This window comes from Electrona antarctica (genome assembly GCF_951216825.1).
Source record: "Electrona antarctica genome assembly, chromosome: 7".
NCBI lineage: Eukaryota > Metazoa > Chordata > Actinopteri > Myctophiformes > Myctophidae > Electrona > Electrona antarctica.
Window position 1 is genome coordinate 58,361,207 of NC_136812.1, and position 22,446 is coordinate 58,383,652.

At 43.0% G+C, this 22,446-nt stretch overlaps 1 protein-coding gene across 1 annotated transcript in view; it reads right to left on the minus strand.

The window, feature by feature from the left end:
* The window catches only part of LOC306925925 (receptor-type tyrosine-protein phosphatase F-like), a gene marked incomplete at its 5' end in the record, with an annotated part of 147,415 nt that overhangs the window by 104,547 nt on the left and 20,422 nt on the right, over window positions 1-22,446 (minus strand). The window contains 2 exons of the mRNA XM_079505074.1: window positions 5,629-5,739; window positions 12,473-12,490. Coding sequence (XP_079361200.1) covers window positions 5,629-5,739; window positions 12,473-12,490 — 129 coding nt within the window. The remainder of the gene's footprint in view (window positions 1-5,628; window positions 5,740-12,472; window positions 12,491-22,446) is intronic.

Genomic DNA, 22,446 nt, shown 5'->3' on the forward strand with positions numbered 1-22,446 from the left:
TCTCTGTATATGGGCATAAAAGGTACACAGGCAGACAGACAGGTATGCAGATCTCCATCGTCGAGTCATTGGGATGCCCGCTGAGCCACGGGTCTAAATACTGTATATTTTTTTTTAAATCACACCCGTGTGAACTGAGTGGTGTAAGGTATTATATAGCCTGATCAGCTGTGGTCTGACGTAATGAAATCACACCCGTGTGAACTGAGTGACCATAGCAACCATGCTCATTTGTGAGTGGTGTAAACCACTCCTACAACTGGCTTTGTTAGTTTACGTGTCTGTTCGTACCAACTGGCTTTGTTAGTTTACGTGTCTGTTCGTACCAAAAAATGAGCATGGTTGCTATGGTCACCCAGTTCACACGGGTGTGATTTCATTACGTCAGACATTACGTCAGACCACAGTTGATCAGTCTATATAAGACCTTACACCACTCAGTTCACACGGGTGTGATTTTTTTGGTACGAACAAACACGTGGACACGTGGACACGTGGACACGTAAACTAACAAAGCCAGTTGTTGGAGTGGTTTACACCACTCAAAAAACCAAACATTTCCTACATTTTTAAGAATTACAAAAACATTTAAGATTTTTAAATCAAAATAATTAAAAAAATATATATAAATAAATACATATATAAGAAATAGTAAAAAATAGCAGATCGCAGATCTACAATTTTGCAGACACACAGATGATGAGCCAGGGGCGAAAACATCATCCCTGACTCCTTCCGGCCTGGCTGAAATAAAAAAAAAAAAAAAAAAAAAAAGATTATATATATATATATATATATATAAATGAATAATAATTTAAAAAAAGCTCTGTTTGCAGACTATACAATAATTAAGTTACTGCCAGTGACAAGAGAATGTCAACTGCTAAGACATTTATAACTATGGTTAAAATAATTTATAAGGTATTACTAAGTATGGGCAACTATTCATGGATAAGCCATTTGTATACATTCGTAAATTATTATATGCAATTATAACTAAAGTTATATGTATATAAGTTATTTTAAAAATATTTATTATTATTATTATTATTATTATTATTATTATTATTTATATAGGCTACATTGGTAAATGATTATTAAATAATGTATAATAACATTGTAAAACATTTAAGAATCATTAACACATTAACACATTATTATTTGTGTTACATATTGTGTAGGAAATCATTTGGGAATAATTGTTTTCATATTGGTGTGTATTGTGTTTTTTGTGGTTTAAAGGACATTTCTTAAACATGTATTAATGCATGTGTTAGATTCCTCCACCATTCTCCGCCATTAGTGTGTGCGTGTGCGTGTGCGTGTGTGCGTGCGCGTGCGTGTGCGCGTGCGTGTGCGCGTGCGTGCGTGCGTGCGTGCGTGCGTGCGTGAATGAGTGGGCGAGTGAGTGTGCATGCGTGTAATAAAGGCACTAAGGGTTTTTTTTTCCTGTCTGTCTGTTTCCTGTCTCTCAACTGTTTCTCTGCCCTAACTTACAGCAGTGTGACTGCTGCTGAAAGATGCTGTTGTATGTTGGTGTAGATAATATGCTGCTCATTTTGTGCTCTTATTATCAGCCTACACAACAATGAACAATGAACCATTAATCAGTAACAGAATCATTCTGTTAGTAGCAGTTTCTTAGACAGTTGTAATGCAGACAACACAAACTCAAAGACTGTGAGTAGGTCATTAGCATGCCAGAGAGAGAGAGAGAGAGAGAGAGAGAGCTGAGAGGGCGGGGGGGGGGGGGGGGTTATCCTGATAAATAAACTAGTTTACATAAACTAGCTGTAGGAGAGACAGCATATACAGTAGTCAGCCAGTAGTCACACGAGAGAGTCGTGTGTGTGGATGCAGCGTAAGCAGTGTGGCGTGCAGCCCACAGTGACCATGGTTGAACAAAACGTCATGCCTGGGGGGGACAACAGGGACCATATATATTTCAGGACAAATGTCAAGCCTTGGGGGGACAACAGGGACCATATATATTTCAGGACAAATGTCAAGCCTTGGGGGGACAACAGGGACCATATACAGTATGTCAGGATAAATGTCATGCCTTGAGGGGACAACAGGGACCATATATATTTCAGGACAAATGTCATGCCTGGGGGGGACAACAGGGACCATATAATTATGTCAGGACAAAGCGTCATGCCCTGGGGGGACAACAGGGACCATATATTTCAGGACTAAAGCGTCATGCCTGGGGGGACAACAGGGACCATATATGTCAGGACTAAAGTGTCATGCCTGGGGGGACAACATGCTGAACATTCTGAACGGCACACGTGCTGAGCCGTATGAGCTGGTTTTCCCATAATGCCTGGCAGCTCTCCTTAATAGTAACTTTTCCTTTTTTGTGATATAAAAAGTGCTCCCACACCCTATTTCAATTATACATACTTAACTATACTTTCTATGCTACTCAACTTCCTGCACTCGCATGAAGGACTGCATGAAAGCCCGTCGACTGCTAAAAAAAACTCTCTGAGCCTAACCTGACTCCGCCAGATGGGGCAGCAGAGAGTACACTGTGGGGGGGGGGAACCCAGTGTACTCTCTGCTGCCCCATCTGGCGGAGTCAGGTTACTCTAAAATTACACCTTTTGGCCAGAAAATAAAATATTTCACCGGAAGGAAAAATCTGGTCAATGGGATTTTCTATTGACAAGATTTGTAGAGTGGAGTAACTAAAACGTATTGTTTCTTCCCGTGATTTCGTTCTTTTTATTTTTGCAAACGTCGACAGGCTGTGCTGCATTTCATGCGAGTGCAGGTCGAGAGTAACAGCCTTAAGGAGAAGTCCTTAAGGCTATATGGACCATATTCTACACAGTAGAGAGTAGCCTACAGTAATGTCATCTCAAATTAGCTGATATAACAAGTTCACCACATGTTGCGATCATGTGACGCATTGTGAGCTCATTTTTGGCACCATCATACTATAATATATGAAAACTTCCAAGTCACAATTTGACAAACATAATGAGACGGACGACTTTCTGAGAAACTTTCTGTTTCTGCAACTTTTTTCTTCTTGGTGCGGGAGATTTATTACGCTAAACCGGAAAACATTTCTGGAGACCTCAGCTGCAAGGCATTATGGTCTATGTAGTGTAAAAAAAAAATCAGTGGAAAAAACAAGGCATTCTGAAGAGCATCATCACAAACGTGATACAGTAGCAACAACAAGCAGACATGGTAGCATAGGGTGGTGGGGCTGAGGTGGTCTGGAGTGGTAGTAAGTTAGGGAATGGGGGGGGGGTTCTGAGAAAGAAAGAGGCCAGGCCGGGACGAGCCTAAGGCGCACAGCGAGGCAGCGCCGGCGCCACATGGCTCAAGTCTGCCAGGCCTTGGCAACATATAAGTGGCATCGTGTAAAAGAAGTGCGAAAGCAAAACCAACCTTCCCGCTGATCTGAATGACGGAGACAGGTTTTTGGGGGATTTGGTATTTTATTGGAGGGGGGGGGGGGGTGTTGATGGCAGAAAATGGGGGGGGGGGTGTTGATGGCAGAAAATGAATAAATAAAGGTGAGGTGAAGTGAAAAACAAACGATAACAACAGCAACGAAACAGGAGGGGGGAAAAAAAGAAAAAACGAGAGGGAGAAGACAGGGAGAAACGAGAGAGAGTAAAACAGGCAAATATATCCGCTTATCCGAAAATGTCCGATTTACGGCTTGGCTGCGGCGGGGTGCGTCTCGAAAATAGCCGGTGGACAAAAGCTTGCCGACCGGCTATTGCCGACGCGTGGCGACTCGGCGCAGCTAAGTAGAAATCAGAGCTTTTATTGTCTGCAATGTAGTCAAATGGCAAAAACACACGTCATGTGACACACATACGACACCAAGACATTTTTGCGTCACACAGTAAACACTGTACAAGCTAAAAAGTGGTAATTTGACTAAGATTTTACTTCCAGGGCTAAATTAACACTTAATTTGAAAACAAGTAAAAACAAAAAAAAGAAGGAAAAGCCTTTGGAACACAGATGCTTATTCCAATCCTATAGTAAACTGAAATATCTGGCTTAGCCTAGCTGAACACTCAAAGCAGACAGTGGGTGTTTTCCAAGATGGCCATCATTTGACTCCGCATTCATTCTCTCTTCGGATCAACACTCAATTTAATACACTCGGCGTTATATCGCTGTACGCCTACTCTGTGAGTTTCACACACCTGTCTTGCATGCACACATTCTCACAGGACCGAATGTTCTCACAATGGACAGAATGAAATGCAATTCTTGATGAAGTGATCAAATCACTGACAAATGAGGGCCATCTTGAGTGTTTGCTTATGATAAGCCGCATAATTCCAGTTTAAAGATTAGACGCAGGCGTGCAACCAGGTCTAAATCAAGCCCACCCAGCAGACACCGCACAGTAAAATAACCCAGGGTGGTCATCAAAAGCAACATCAGACAAGTGAAAGCGAGTCGGTGAAGGAAGGGATCGGAAAGGATTTAGCTTTTTAGTGAAATGACAGCAAACATGAGAGGCATCGCGAGGCGTTGTGGGGAGTCAAACTGTGCCAGGAGAAAAGGAACGCGCACGTCACACCTGCGGAGATGATATGGGTTGAGAGAACAACTAAAAGAGGAGATACAGAGTGAATGGCGCCCTGCTGGGTATTAACATTTATTCACACGCTCCTAACGGGTTTGGGATAGGGCCTGCGTTTTTCACTTCTCAAAGGCAATGCATATCTCAGCAGGGAACGTCGTTTGACCTGCCATTGCTCCCACGCACGGTCACACTCAAAGGCAGGCCTATCTATGGTCCTGGTTACATGCTAATAATGGCTCATCGGTGAGCAACCTGCCTTTTTGCCTACTTTGTCTTGATCTATACAGAGTCTTAGATAGAGACAGAGAAAAGAATGGCCGATTTATAGGGGGTTATAGGCCATTAACCTTGCGTCACCAGGCTTTCCACCTCGGAGGAAAGCCTGGTCTGTGTTACAAAATTGCTGTGTGAACCGGTCTGGAGCGGATGATATCGTCATGTTGTAGTATTGTTGTGTTGTCATCAGGGAGGATAGAATCATCCGGAACTTCCTTTTCCCTCAAACCGGAAGAATAACAATAAAAGCTCTTAATTGTAGCCTGCAGCTTGTATTGAGAAAAATCGGTTTGAGGAAAAAGGAAGTTCCGGAAGATTGATGACTACGAAACAAAACTACAACATGACGTAGCGCATTAACAACCTATACATTTCACATTTTCATTGTCATGTGTCAAACCATAGGGGGTTTTCATGATTCTGAATCCATTGCAAGCATTCGTTTTGCACGAAAAAACACTCCTTGGGCCATAGCCGCTGTGATGACGTAAGCACATTTGAGCACATTTGGGAAAGTGGCTATGGCCGAATGGACTGTAGAGGGTGTGACATCATCATCATACCCGGAAGTTATGCGGGAAAGCCTACTGAGTGGCAAAAATCTACTTTCTGGCCTTGACAGCCCCTACATCCAAACAGAAATCTGATTGCATTAAATTACTTTAAACAACATTAAATTCACTTTGTCACTCACTTTGCCACTCGATCTGCCATTCACTTTATGCATGCGCATACACTCTATTGACGCTGTAACCTGGGTGGGCGGGGCTTCTTACCTCGCACGTAGAGGTTGGCCGGGGCCGAGTAGCGCGTCCCGGCGTGATTGGCGGCCACACACTCGTACTTGCCCTGGTCCGACTCCTCGCTGTTCTCGATCTGCAGCGCCCCTAGTGGAGAGGAGGCCAAAGATGAAAGTTAGGGGCCGTCCATTTTAGAGCTCAGAACTAACACTAACAAAATAACTAAAACGGGAATTTGATTTAAAGGATGACTTTAACCATCTTCATATATTTTTTTATCCTCACTATCCTCATATTTCATCCTCACTAAAGCTCATGATAAAATGGTGACAATGGTGCTATTTTTTTCGGGGCGGGGCAGCTAAAATTAATGCAATTAAAAACAAGTATTTTTTTAAGTGACATATTCCTGTTCCATTCCATGTTAATCTTTGTTAAATAAAAATAAAATCTGTTGTGAGCTAGTAGGTCTGCTATTTTTGCTATTTTTCGGAGCATGTTAATTAAATCTCACCCCTGACCATATTTACAATAAAAATAATATTAAAAACTAAACTACATCTATAATAATGTTGTTCCACATAACCGTAACGATGCATGTATTGTTCTAAACGTTGTTCTATGCAAGTTCATGCCATAACTTAAATGACGACAGGGGCGAACAATATTGGAGTATTGGAATCAATTAAATTCAATTAAACATAAAAGTCTGGTATAATCCTTCACTGGTATATTTTTAACAATAGCCATTCCACAGAAATGTGCATTTTGGACATCTCCTAAATACAATGTTTTGAGTGTCTGCCCCCGCCACGGACATACTGTATGTTTACAATATATGTATATATTTTTTAACATTCATATACTGCAGTTGTCGGCTGGAAAGCTCAAATGTCCAAAACTGTAACTTCATTTACATTAAAAAAGTAGCAATAACAATACACAATAAACAATAGCAGATCTACAGCTCGAAATGGGTTCTGATGAGATGCGTTTTGAGCTTGTCGATCAGCTATTTTTTCCTACTTGTGTGTGACACTGTAGTATGGAGAAGTAAGACATTCATTTACAAAACAAAACAAAACAAAACAAAACAAGTTATCGATGCCTGGTGAGAATTGCATTATATTAGAGAACTAAACAAAGTGGACTGGGTTCTGTTGCTCTTCAAATGGTCTGGAAAACCATTCAGTACATGCAGCTGCCCCAGAGCAACTTACCTGTCCTCAATGCACCATTTATTGACGGACGTGCATTGCTGCCATGACAGGGAAAACAAAATCACAATCCTATCACGTTATAGAACTTAAACGACTCACAGTATAACTCGCTAAACGTCTATGGTGTTTCAACGTGAAACATGTCACGTTATTATTAAAGGGACACTTCACCCTTTTTGCAAAAAAATACATGTTAATGACGTTTAGAAGCTTTAGAACACTTTCCTGGGGGTCTTTATGTGTGTAATATGTGGTTTTAGATATTTTAGATTTTACCAGTGAGCCCGGTGTCTCTGATGTCATGGACACTGGGCTCACTTCCTTCCTGGACTACAATTCCCATAATTCTTTGGTGCACTGCTCCTCCTTGTGGATAGGGAGAGGGCTGTCTTACAGAGACAACATGTAGTCCAGGAAGGAAGTGAGCCCAGTGTCCATGACATCAGAGACACCGGGCTCACTACTACAATCTAAAATATCTAAAACCACATATTACACACATAAAGACCCCCAGGAAAGTGTTCTAAAGCTTCTAAATGTCATTAACATATATTTTTTTCCTCAAAGGGTGAAGTGTCCCTTTAACGTAAAAAATAAATACAATTTGTCACTAAGATATTATGATGAATTCAAGTCTACAGAAATGTATACCCTGAAGACGGCTACATCTAGGGATGGAGCTTGTTAATTTTTAATAATAACGAGCACCTTATCGATCAGGTTTATCGAGCCCACTATCGAGCATTTTCAATTATTTTGTGGAAAGAAGAAGGAGACAATACATTCTTAAAAGAACCAGTATCTTGTACTGTATAGGGCCTTCAAATACAGTATTTTTCTAACAGACGGAAGGCAATTGACCTTTTTACCAATAAAATAATATTAAAGAAACTGTTAACTGGTTAATATGTGTACCGCCACTTTAAAAGCGTAATTATGTTTACCGCTGGTTGGCAGGTATCAATACACATTTAGACCGACATGTTTGTGCCATCATGGGTGATTCGATTTTCTTCTTGATCGCATCTTATCTTGATTGTTTAAACATGACGTCATGGGCCGCTATATGCTCGATAACAGCCCAAAGCGTATTGACAACGGGTACTCAATAAGCTTGTTATTGGATTTTTTTTTATCGAACTCCATCCCTACTGATATCTGTCTACCTCCTCAAAAAAAGCTTTGGCAATTGGGCTACGGTGTGTGCGGCCACTTTGATGTTTGTTTCAATAATGTGATGCGAAGTATATCACGTTATAGCAAGATAAAACCAAATTGCATCGAAGGTTACACATTTTAGCCAAATCATATCTCGTTGAAACGTGACGCTTGTTATAACAAGAGAGACATTTCATGCTATTAAGATGATGGGACTTTGTTTTTCCCCCCAGCACATGGCAGCAGCACTGTATACCATAGTTATCTCCATTCATGTCAAAGAAAATATCGTTATAGGTCTCCACCGAGACTCTATTTAGAAGGACGATGTGACTGTAACTCAATGCAAAGTCATTCAAATTTGCTGAAAATGGTGAACATCATGCAGTTTTGAGACGACCGGTATAGACAAAAGAACAAATAAATGCATACATATTTCAAGAAAGTGCTCCTGAAATGCATCATGAAATGGAGAGTTAAGAGCTGGTAACAAAAATAAATAAATACGATCTATGAGAGTGAGAGTGCCCCGGGGCACATCCGGAGGCAAACTGCCGCAGATGGAGGGCACCCCTACGGGTCCATTTGGTACACACTAGGCTACAGAGTTACATTTACAATCAGGCTGTTACGGTGTACATGTGGTCATCTCGCAGTGGGATGCCAGCCATCCGAGGGACTTCGTCTCTGATGTGCTTCCAGAAGTTACATGCATGCTTGCGTGCTCGCACACGCACGCACGCACGCACGCACGCACGCACGCACGCACGCACGCGCACACGCACGTACGCACCCAAGCACGCATGTGGGGTTCAGTATAGCATTATATGTGAAGCATGGCTCCTCCTTATATCACACTGCGTATTGTGTAACCAAGCTAATAGAAACTGCAGGCTTGCTATTCCTGCAAAGTTAGCATGCTGTGCTCGCGTTAATAATAATTTAAAAAATAAATAAATTAAAGGGAAAAATAATAACTCTTGTTTTTAAAGGATAAAACTGCCTAACTGCCTTCCTCTGAGACACAGACCAAGTAGGGAAGATCGAGGCCGATGACAGTGAAGTGACCATATACGGACTTTAAAAAAACAATATCAAAGAAAGAAAGAAAGAAAGAAAGAAACCAATTTTGATAGTATAGTTTGATAGTTTCTTGATTAGCCTACTGTGATGGTCTTTTTCATTTCTTTCTCTCTCTTTCTTTCTTTCTTTCTTTCTTTCTTTCTTTCTTTCTTTCTTTCTTTCGTAAAATGCCTTAAAAGTCCTTTTTCTATTTTCCATCTTCACAATATTCATCTGTGGAACCGAGTCAAACTATACATGCCTTGAACTCCTACTGGCGGGTCCCCAGTTCAAATAGGATTATTATTGTGTGTGTGTGTGTGTGTGTGTGTGTGTGGGGGGGGGGGGGTCGTGGCCTGAAAAGTTGAGAACCACTGGTGTAGAGTAGCCTATACATTGTCCACCACTGCACATTCCATCTGCAGAGGTAAAAAAGAAAAAAGAAGTGTGTGTCACCGTAATCTGATGATGACAGATGATTTATTCCTGGTTGCCGGGACGACCGAGTATACATCTGTCTCTAGAGATGTTGCCTGAGAAATTACCTGCGAAAACCTGACGGCAGAAACCTTATATCTCCTATTATGTCAACGTTTTACTTCTTGTTCTTCTTGTGCCTCCGCTCCATTACGCAGCTATGTGTGTCCCTCTGTATGTACTGTATGTCTACGTGTCCTAGCAGGCTAGCACGGATGAGCACGGAAAGCTGCAACACGATAACTCTGTCATGTCTCGACAATTTCGGACGTGGGAAGAATCGCTGGAACCGGGCTGGCCACATGTTGCTGGGGGTCCGGATGTTTCCGGGGATCCCCCGTGGACCCCCACAGGTTACTGTCATTTCTCGACCGTTTCAGACACTGGAAAGCTTGCCGGAACGGGGCCAGCCCCCTGGGCGCGTTCCTGGGGGTCTGGATGTTGCCCCCGGGGACCCCCACACACTACGGTTGCACCGCTCACTTCACACAGGTGTGATTTTTCCTTTTCTATTAAAACTGTTTAAGTGCCAGGGACGTTAAAGACGAGCTGAATCTAATTATGCACTGATTGCCAGGGACGTTAAGACGAGTTTTTTTTTATTATATATATTCTTCTTTTCTTTTCTTTTTTCATATTTTGAAAATTCCTCTAATCTGTTGTGCAGGTGATGACATGCACATGACATGCACAATAGAATTACATTTTCTTTCTTTTATTTATAATGGGAATAGTGGCACCCAGGACCAAAACTGGTGTCCACCCCATGGCACTTTAATGACTGGATGGCGCTCTGAGCCCACCACCAGATGGCGATGTGGCGGTAAATGAGGTTAAAAGGTTTGAGAACCACTGTGCTACACTAAACGGAACAGAGCCTTTATTAGCATAAGCGATACGACCTGTGAAGGAAGTATACTTCCTTATAAGGAAGAGGCACAATTTCTTTCCACCATGGCTGCTCTGCATAGAGGCTTTTCCTGCTTGTAATGGAGGCGGAACCAATTCCTGCTGTCAGCCAGATTTTCCTCGCTCATCAGTCTCGCACACGGACGCACGCTTGACCACGCCAACAAGCGTGCTGCACAACACTTTGAAAGGGCCATGTCCACAGAAAGCTTTTCATAAGGAACACTTGTGCATGTACAGCGTGACGTATTGATACCGGCAACGTTCAAACCGTATGTCATCTGTGTCATTAGCAGAGCTAGCTTAGCTGAAACAACGTAAACAAACATGGACTTCTCATGGTTGAACGTTGGGCCGTAAATTGTTGGGTATTCAGACACAAGCAGGTCAAATGAGCAGTGCTCAGTGGTGGAACTTAAGTAACTATTTCTTTTTCTTTTGAGCAATTTTTTTTACTTTACTTGAGCATTTCCAAATTCCAATACTTTTACTTCTACTCCACAACATTTTGGATCAAATTATTGCACTTTTTACTCCACAACATGTATTTTAAAACTTTATTTACTAGTTACTTAACTACTTTACTAGTAGATTTTTGATTATTACAAAACATACATTAACCACTTCAACTCTATACATTTTGGCCATTTGAAAATAGCCAATCTACAACTTACAAACTCACAATATGCCGCGATGCAACACATTGTGAGCTTGTAGATCTGCTATTTTCAAAATGATTTTTATACATTTGAAAACTTGAAATGGGACATTCAGCAAGATGATTACTTTTACCTTTGGTACTTTAGGTACATTTGATGCCCATAATGTTGTACATTTAGACTACTCAAGTATTGTTTGCAGTATTGATACTTTTACCGAAGAAAAACATTTGAGTTGTTTACCATACACCAGTCTGACAACATTTTACTACTAAAGCCCTGACCCTTATTGGCAGAATCATCTCCATTCGTCAGTGGCGTGCACACTGCACAGACATTTAGAGGGCCAGGTGCTCAAGTGAAAAAAAGGGCACCTTGTGCAGCGTGTGGAACCGGCCGGTTGCCTTATAATTAATAGTGTGAGATTTATAGATGTTGGGGTATAAATAATATATTAGAAGCTTTTCATCAAGAATTGATCAATGTCACCATGGTCCACATACTGTACAGTGTACACTGTACAAAAAATAAGAAGGCACATTTCTGTCCAGAGGGCAAAGGGTGCTCTAGCACCACCTAGCGTCTATCTGTGCACGCCACTGGCATTCGTAGGCTAAGCCTATATGGAATGTTACCAAAATTACATTACACCAGTTGACATCTCTATCTAATATGTGTTTCCATTATGCAGTTTAGCGTCTTCGACCTGCCTAGAAAGAATGCCAAAGTAGTGACCTGACGTGATGTCGGCAGGTCAGAGAAGACTGCTGTATAGTCTAAAAATCACACTTGTGTGAAGTGAGGCGTGCAGCGAGGGCAGTCTTTATATCAGCCAGATGACGGCTTACGTTGTCACTTGGCTGCCAGCTACATGACATAATTTTGGAAAGCCATGCCCTGCATACTATACAAAAAAGCTATTGCACTTATTTACTCATCTACCTATTGAAAAGAATATATGGAAATGCTCCAAATATTTTCAAGCTAGCTCGAAATAGAGTCAACACAAATATTATTGGATAGAGACATCAATTGACATAATCTAATTCATGTCACACTTCCATATAGGTTCTTACAATGGGGAGATTTCCACCCCAAAATGGACGCGCTTGCCGGTCGTATGGAAATAAACGGTCCTATAGCTGCCTAAAAAGTTAAATAAAATAAATAAAAAGTTGTATGGAAATGGCCCCCAACAGTGTCACTGCTAGTGCGAACACAGCATCAGGAGGGAAGAAGAGGAGCAGTGTGAGGAGGAGGAGGAGGAGGAGAACAAGGAGGAGGAGGATGGGTGAGGTGAGGTGAGGTGAGGTGATGGCGGAGACGTGATGGTGTGATATAGTGTATATAGTGGAATAATGGCGTGATTTGGACATTTGCCTATAGCATTCTTACCTCGGATTGGCGTACCACCTGGTTTGGTAATTAGAGTGCAAATAAGATTAGAGAGAGGGGCATTATTAGTCCACGGACGAGAGAGAGAGAGAGAGAGAGAGAGAGAGAGAGAGAGAGAGAGAGAGAGAGAGAGTGAGAGAGAGAGAGGAAGGGGGAGAGAGAGAGAGAGAGAGAGAGGAAGGGGGAGAGAGAGAGGGAGAGAGAGAGAGAGAGAGAGGGGGGGAGAGAGAGGAAGGGGGAGAGAGGAAGGGGGAGAGAGAGAGAGGGAGAGAGAGAGAGAGAGAGAGAGGAGAGGAGAGGAGAGGAGAGGAGAGGAGAGGAGAGGAGAGGAGAGGAGAGGAGAGGAGAGGAGAGGAGAGGAGGCAGTACACAACAGTGTAAAGTGATGCTATGCTAACCAGCAGTGGACAATGACCAGGTTTACTTGAATAGTTACTGGACTTTTTGTGTCTCTACTTGAGACAGAAACTGACTTTCACAACCCTGCACCACATTTCAAAGACAGGAACAAACAAGTTATACTTAATTGTTGTGCTTTTTATGAACTCATGGGTTAAGCAGTTTATAAAGAGTATGCACGTGACATCATCATCAAACCCGGAAGTTATGCAGGAACGCCTATACTGAGTGGCAAAAAACTACTTTCTGGCCTTGAAAGCCCATACATCCAAAAAGAAAAGTCCTATCTGATTGCATTAAACAATGTTAAACAATGTTAAACTCACTTTGCATGTTGCTTTGCCACTCGATTTGCCACTCGATGTGCCATTCACTTTAAGCATGCGCATACCCTCTATACAGCATCAAAATCATTTAACCCATTTATACGCTATAAAAAAAATCGACAAGCTCGCAGCAAGCTTGCTATTTTGATGTTTGTCTTTGATACGAATCTTCTCTTCTGGGGTGGCTAAATCATTTCAGATGGGATTCCATGGGCAGATACATATCTATGTGGGGGGTCCTTGACACGAAAAGGTTTGAGCACCACTGCTGTGGATACAGAGTTCCCTATAGGGAGGTCCTCGAGGCATGTCCCACATGGGAGGAGACCCCCCCCCGGGCAGACCAAGGGTGAGATGGAGGGATTACATCGACTCACTGGCCTTGGAACGCCTCGGGATCTAATGTTTCTAATGTGGGAAGTCTGGAGCTCTCTGGTGGAGCTGTTGCCGCCGCGACCCGACTACGGATAAGCGGTTGAAGATGGATGGATCGATGCTGTAGATACAGCAGAGTAAAATACATCTCACTGAAAAAGGCTTGTGGTGGACATTTCTGTCAAAATTCCATTTTTGCCACGGACATACAAAATGAGAGGACAAGCCTGAATGACCAAAACAGGTCTGTAACTCTAAGAGTGCTCAAATGGAACACTTATGCACTCTCAGTCAAGGGTGTCATTGCAAATAAAACATTTGAGAACCACTAGCACTACAGTAGTTGGACTCCTATAATGTGTCGTAGTAAATGAGTGTCATACATATTATTCTGAAGAAAACCTGGAGACTTGGATCTCTGATCAAAATAAGAACATTATAATGGTGTATACAAAAGAAAATCTAAAATTTGCCACGGACACGTTTGTCCATTGATGCCAATATAATGAGAATACAGCAGTATCGAGCGCTGCAGTCCCACCCCCTTTCATGACGACGACAGGCCCGGAAGAAAATTCCCCATTAATTTTCCCCATAGATGTTTCAAAAAGTATTTATTTAAAGACATTTAACCCTCGGACAAAGCCAACTCTTGTTGTGACAAATCATGACAATAAACACAAGTGCCCTTTTTTTCTTCTGTCTAATTATTTGATTTGCCCAAAACGTTGTGTTTATTGTCATGATTTGTGATCGGAGTTGGCTTTGTCCGAGAGGTCATTTTGACCGTATTTTGAAGTTGATTATCTTTGCCCATGAAGCTTTCAGAAGGTTCCCCTTCCATGACCATTATCATCCATCACCATTCCATCATCTCAGACATCTGAAACATTTTCTAAATATGAATTTAAGCACATGCTACTTCTGTCTGACTTTACTTCAGACATGCTAGTGTTAAAAGGTCTTTAAATCAATACTTTTTGAAACAATGGACGGGGAATTATCTTCTGGGCCTGTCGTCGGGGGCAGGATAACACGGGCACCTCACGTTACATATTAGAAGGACAATATGAGTCACCAGAACCAAGGACGGGTGTTTTCGATTGCCTTTGGACCCCATGAAGGTCACGGGTTTGATCCCGCGGGCACCGCCAATTCGCCCTATGAGTGGCGCGGCTTGTGTGTGGCAAGTCATGTGCATGTAAGCACTGGGAGCTGATGGTATAGGTGTGGCGCTCCACCTCAGCAGTCCATCTCCCAGGGTCTAGCGCAGGGGTTCCCAATCTTTCTATCGTTGCGCATCATCGTACCAAAACACGGAAGACAGTTGACTGGCCTCAAGTAGTCTACCCTGCTATATTATTATATCACAACAATAATGTTACAATATCATTGTCATTGACCATTTCATTGATCCTGGTGACGCACGGTTATAGATTCACGGTCGGGAAAACTTGGGGTTCCCTTCTCGCGTAGGTACCAGTGGGACATGTCCCGTGGACGTACAAGCACAGGTACTGTACACGCACCAGTGGTTGGGAACCTGTGGTCTAGCACATTGCAAAACGGGGATAGACTACTAGGCCCCATTTACACTGGCAGACAAATCTAGCCTGAATCAGATCTGTGCCACATCGAGATTGAAATCCGATTGGTTTAAATGAGTCTAACATGTCACATGACTCATTTAAACAAATCAGATTTCAATCTGGATGTGGCTCAGATCTGGATTTGGCTGCCAGTGTAAATGGGGCCTTTGACTCCCTTGCGCGCAGAGGCGTCTGGGAGAAATGCGAGGCCCTGTGCGATATGTCGGGGGGAACAATGTGTGCGCTTTTTAATTAATTAATTAATTAATGCTTACTTTTGCCTTCACTTTCCTACAAATATTATGCCAGGTTCTCATCTCCAATGAGTAACAAAAAAAGTGTTGTAACCTGCCGTTTTTTTCTTCTTTCTAATTATTTGTTTGGTCCAAAATATTGTTTGTGTCGTCATGAGTTGTCACGACTCGAGTTGGCTTTGTCCGCGGCGTAACCGTCTTTAAATAAATACTTTAAGAAATGTCTATGAGAATAATGCATTGGGTTTCATTTCCTGGTCCAGGGTAGGAGGCGGGACTGCAACGCTCTATTTAGCAGCTTAACAGTGTGAATGCAGAGATTGTGGTCCACATTATGTTATTTTATTTGTTGTAATGTAAGGAAGCTATAGTTATTAAAAAAATAAAAAGGCTTAATGTGAAGAAAAAATATATATACTGCACGTTTTACACTGTTAGTTTACACATGTTTGATCATTATTATAAATAATGAAGCCGTAACATGACATGAGTCATGTCAAACAAGCTGTCACAGGAGGGGTCTCTGGGGCTGACACTGTCTGATGATCTATATGAGCAATTTAACATGTCTATGTATTACTCTACAACGAATACCGGAACACAAACCTGTTGCCCTGATCATAACTGATATAATCAGAAACCACCACCCAACCAGTCTGCCCTGCATTGCAGCTCAAATTACCGGTTATATTAAAAGTAAAATGAACAGCTGCTGTTATTTGTTATAAATATTAAGTATCACATTTGCTGCCTGCAGACAGTTTGTGATCGATCAAAATTAAATTCGAAAAATTGTGAAATCATGACACTGACTGGACTGACAGACTGAGAGAGAGAGAGAGAGAGAGAGAGAGAGAGAGAGAGAGAGAGGTTGTCGGTCCATGCGTGACTAATTATTTGAAATAAAACCTTTTTTTTCACACACAGTCCTACATGACATGACACAGCCTACCTTTTCACTTCACTCGAGTGACTAGTCGTTTTGTTTGTGAGCGGAGCGGCTGTGCACTCAACTAGCCTACATGTGTTCAGCTTGTTTTTGTTGTTTGGTTTGGTGTGTAGATTCTGCTCTAATTCTGCAGCGCAGCGCAGAGGGGGACAACAGGGGGCCCCACGACGGGACGGCCGGGCGTCGCTTAATGGGAGGATGAAGAGGTGACGCCGGTTGGGAGGAGGAAGCGACGTGCGGCCGTCGGAGGCCCTCCTGGGGGGCACCCCGGCCCCAAACTGACCGCAGCTTACTAATAACTTTCGGGGCCTCTAGCCGTCGTGCGTAGCGCTAATAACCGCCCCTGCCTATTTTAGCTCTGACTCTGAGATGGAAAAAACGCTGCCTAGCGCGAGGCCTCGCATGCGTGAGGCCCTGTGCGGCGGCACCATTCGCACTACCTAAAAAGTGGCCCTGCGTGCGCGCGCATGTGTGTTAGCCTGCGCAACAGTGACACTTGGTGGTCAACAAGTGCTATTTCTGTGCTTGGACACACGGACACGTACACACATAGGGACACACATTCCTGTCTATAGAAGCGGTTAGCAGTTAGCGCCACTCAAAAAGGTGGTACGCATAGAGATAACATTGAAATGAGAAGCAGCATCCTTATTTCCGCTAAGTTGGTGAGGTGTGAACAAGGCTTACTGTTTCCATACAGCATCCTGATTAGCATCAATACAGGGCACAATTACTTAGTCTACAAACAAATGTATATAATTATTTATGTGAGCTGACATTACACTTGGTTTAGATATCTCATTGGGACAGGACATCTATAAAATGTAAGCACATTTTATATATTAATTTGAAAGCAAAGTCCAGCCATCTGTATGTGCTATATACCAGTGGTTCCCAAACTTTTTCATGTCAAGGACCCCCAAATTGACACTAATTAGCCCGCAGATGCCAGAGACCCACCATAAGAGAAGATTTTTACGGCTCTAGCAGTGATTCTCCCGTTTAATTTCAAGGACCCTCAGTTTGACCCCCATGTAATGGCATTTCTATTGTAAAATGTTAATTTAACTCTGAGAGTGTCCAAATGGAACCTGTTAGGGTCCATTTGGTTCCATATGTACACTCTGAGACTTACAGACCCATAATGGTCCATTTGGCTCCAAACTATCATTTCCTTACTTCCTTCACAGGTGTTAGCAATAATGATTGATTGATACTAATGAGTATTGTATTTTTGAGGGGTGCTAGCTCCTCCAACATCTGGACATTTTGAAATGACGTCGTATGACAGCCAAGTAAGTCTGTTCTAATGTTTGTTTAGAGCCCTTTACACAAACATTACCAGGCGACCCTCACTTCACACGAGTGTGATTTGTTTCAATACTTTTCAAAGACACATACTTTTGACACTTCTACATTTCCAGAAAGGGGAAAAAAGTAGGTAAAGAATTAAGCACTTTAGCCTTATTTCAAATGCAGTGACAGTAGCAGAACTACAAGCCCACTGGGGTCGAGTACTTTGTCACTGTGGCAGGGGGCGGGATCAAGGTATCTGTGAGTGGGGTGACAGGGCTGGCTTTGCCAGCTCACAGGCGCACCTGCAGCAGATTGTGTCAATTAAATGAAGGACAGCTGCTGTGTATATAAGGAAGCTAATGTGTTTGTGTTCTCTGTTGCAGTGAGAGGCTGGGTCCAGACAGAGCCACACAATACTCCACATTCCTGCCTGTTAGAATTGGATGTTTAATGTCACACGGTGACTGTTTAGTTCATGTTATAGGATTCACATTGAGGACACTGTGACTTGTTACATTTTGTTTTGGCTCCTGTGAATGACGGAGATAGTTTGTTTGATGACCAATTCCCTGGCTTGAGAGGAATAAAGAGCCTACTTGAGAACAACTGCCTGTGTCGTGTCCTTCCGTGCCCTGGGTTGTGACCAGCTTGGTCACAGTCACCATTGGGTCTAAGCTGCACAATTTCGGTCAAAAACAAAGTGGAGTTGCCGCCTGAATGCACACGCACGCAGTTATGTTTGTAAACAGGAAATGCATCCTTTAGAGTACCTTCTTACAGTGCATTCTTAATGTAACAGTCATTGGCGTGCACAGACATTTAGAGGGGCAGGTGCTCAAGTTAAAAAAGGGCACCTTGTGCAGCGCGTGGAACCGGCCGGTTGCCTTAATCTATTTTGGGCGGGAACCCCTTTTGGTGTTAGCATTATGTTATGCTTTAGCTATTGAAAAATAGCAGATCTACAAGCTCATAGCGCGCCACCGAGTGGCGCGCTATGAACTTGTAGGTCTGCTATTTTTGAAAAATCAAAAAAAAGAAAGAAAAAAAAGTTTTTGTTTTTGTTTGTTTTTCAAAAGGGCACATTGCCAAAAGGGCAGGGGGTGCTCTAGCACCCCCTAGTGTCTATATGTGCACGCCACTGGTAACACTAAACCCGGAACCATGCTACTGAGATTAGCAGGTCTATGTGGAAAACATTCAGTAGCCTAAAGCCAGAGGGGGTAGCTATACTCAAGCTCAAGTGCTGCTGGGAGGAAATGGAACACTGACCCTGCTGAAGAGCCTGGATAGAAATGAATAGGCCCTGGATGAGAGCTGTGCATTTATGTAACCACTCAACAAAACCCTAACAAACCGTACTTACATTCAGCAACAAGAGAACGCCGATCTACAAGCTCACAAAAAGAGGTTTGGTTCGGTGTAGAGCAGTGGTTATTCCAACCAGTTCCTTTCCCCTCCATCAGGCACCCCGGCTGGCCAGGGGGAGGTAGTTTAGAGAACAGGATTACTGCATGTTTTTTGTGAGGGTACCTACCCTAGGGGACACGGGGAGAACATGCAAACTCCACACAGAAAGGCCCTTTCGCCAACCTCGCCTCGGGTATAGGCATTGATGACGCGGAGGAGGGAGCACGCCCCCAGCGTCCCCAGCGGGAATCGAACCCAGGACCTTCTAGCTGTGAGGCGACAGCACTACCGACTGTGCCACCGTGCCCCCGAGAGCAGTGGTTTTCAAACCTTTTCATATCAAGGCCCATTATTTATTCAGAATTTGAGCCACAGACCACCATTTGATGACATTTCGCCTCTCAGACCCAAAATGTCTAATATTTTCTTGTCATTGTTGGATAACATGTCCACAATTCCATGCTGTATTAATGTCGGTATACCACAGGAGAGATAACAGGCAAACGTTGATCAAAATACAAATTCTGTAGACTTAATGTAAATTAACTGATGGAGAAGGTTACAAATAAATTTACTTTTGAGAGCGTAAAATGAAACCAAATGGACCCATATGGATCCATTTGGTTATATTTTACGCTCTCAAGAGTTAAAAATCTATGGGTCCATTTGGTTACCAACTCTTCCATCATTTAGCTGGGGACCACCTGGAACCCCCTCAAGGACCACTGGTGGTCCCCGGACCACTGGTTGAAAACCTCTGGCGTAGATGTGGGAAAAGGAGCAGAACACAGTAAGTGTCGAGGGTTCATGTGGTTAAGCCATTTAGACCTGAGTCTGATTCTACATCATTCCTTCTAAATCAGTGGTTCTCAAACGTTCTTTGTTGCAAGGACCCCCGAAAGGATATGTATTTGGCCACCGACACCCCATCTAGAAATGCTTTTGTGGCAGGGACCCCCAGAAGAGAAGATTTGTGTTAAAACAAAATCAAACGGCCCAGGCGGTGGCGTAACCGTCTGGGCACCCGACTGGTAATCCAGTCGCAGTGTGCCGCGGGTTCGACTCCCGAGCCCGACACGGCCTTTACTGCATGTCTTCCCCCATCTCTCTCCCGTTTCCTGTCAGCCTACTGTCTGTCCCTTCAAAAAACCAATAAAAGGCGTAAGCCGCAAAAAAAAAAAAATAATAAAAAACAAAATCAAACTTCATTCAAAAACTGTCTATGGTAAAAAATGGCAAAAATAAGTAAAGAGGAAAGAAAGAACGACCTGTCACCTGCAAGTTATATGATTTGTCGTGAGCTTGTACAGTATGTTGACTATTTAAAAAAGGAGTCATAAATCAGGCTTAAAATAATGTTGTCTTTGTTGCAGATGTTTAATTAGTTCTGAACGAGGCTTTTTGAATGCAGCGCGTTTGTCTCGCAAATGCAGATGCAGAAAAACGTCCGTCCGAAACTCCGAATGCATGCATGCTTCAACTTCTAGCCTGTCTGCTGGCACAGGTTTCAAAGGAAAACGCCACGAGGCTGTGTCGACTTTGTGAACGGTCCAAACGGTGGACACACTACAGTGCTTGGAAAATGACATTTTGGCGGCGTGTGACATGGAGTTACACACACAGCGAGTTTTCTGACCCAAATGACGATGCTAAGACCCAGGGACGTGCAGAGAGTATTAGAGAGGCAGGGGCTGAAATCCCGTAAGAGGGCACTTTTGGACAAAAATAGCGATGGATTTCTAAACAAATTTGTTCAACACAAAATACTGTGTTCAAGTTCAGGAGACTTCGGAAAAAAAGCAATTCTCCTGAATGCTGCCTTCCGTGTGGCATGGAAAGGAGTGGCATTTGCATTTCTTTCACCGTAGTAAATGCTGCATTTGTGGTCTGGAAATGGCAGTTGTTTTACAGACGGGTTAAAGGGCAGGGGCTGAAGCCCCCTTTGATGTCTATATGTGCACGTCCCTGCTAAGACCCATGAAAACGATACACTCATCTGTCAGAAGGGGAAAAAAATGCATTTTTGAACATGAGACAGGCGTCATTTCACCTTCAAAGTGTCAACATGACGGCTCAAACATTGGCAACGGCAGCACAGCAAAGTGAATCTCTCAGCCTGCGTGCGTGCGTGCGTGTGTGCATGTGTCTTGTTTGTATTACAATACAGTACTTGCGAGGACCAGATGTCCCCACATGAAGTATAGAAAAAAAATCAACGTTGTGACGACCTCGCTTTTTAGAGATGATTTTTTTAGAGATACCTGTGACACTTAGAAGGAGATTCAGGTTGGGGTTAGGGTTACATTTAGAGGTTTGGAATTCGAGTCAAAGATGATTTACATACACGTAGTAGCAAGCCAGAGTCATGCTCAGAGAAATAGCTGATCGCCGCGCGACACGCTTGTAGATCTGATATATTTGGGCTTCAGGCTTATACGGTTACAAATATGGCAAAATGTATATATAAAAAAAGCCATTCACGAAATTGCTGTCCTGTTGATGTATAGGACAGCGATTATAGTATAGTAATATAAACCGATATGTAATGTAAGACCACAATGGAAACAAGTCCCCGTGACTTGTTTTTGTGCCAACCTTTTATCCTTAGCCTGTACCCTTTCTTTTTTTTTACTCTGTCTTAAAAATTGAGGAGACACTGTGGAGGCACTGGGGGGACAGTGGGGACACTGTGGAGGCACTGGGGGTCCATTGGGGAGGCACTGTGGGGACACTGGGGAGGCTCTGTGGAGGCACTGGCGGGACACTGGCACTGGGGAGACACTGGGGAGGTACTGGGGAGGCACTGGGGAGGCACTGGGGGGGCACTGGGGGGACACTGGGCTGAGTTGAACTATTCAAAAACATTTTTCAAAATAGTTAAAAAGAAAAAAAGGCAAATACGTTTAGGCATAAGGGGTTTAGCATGGACGGAAATAGAGCCCCAAATGTCTGACATGCTGTTTACATTTGTGACTAATAAAAGTACTCAATCAACACAATCCCCGCCGGGATTAATGTATTTATTTATCGCACATTACCAAGGTTTTTTTTCCCTTTCAAACCTTATTTTGAAGAGCCAAATATCCGTAACCGGATGTTACGATGACGTAATGGTGTGTGTGGTCTCTTGACCGATACCACAGACGAAAAACAGTCTAAATCCTAATTTCAGACTGACCCCTCCAAGGCCTCGTTGTCCTGAACCCTTATCTATCATTTATACATTATGGATCAATAGTGTGGACTGTTATTCGTCTGTGGCATTCGATTGTTGTTCTCTCGCTGGGTGCAGAAAAAAACCTGACCGCAAGTATGACAGTGCCGGTTGTCGGCCGTTGAAAAACTGTGTTTTGACCAGAAACGCGCCGATTTGGAGATA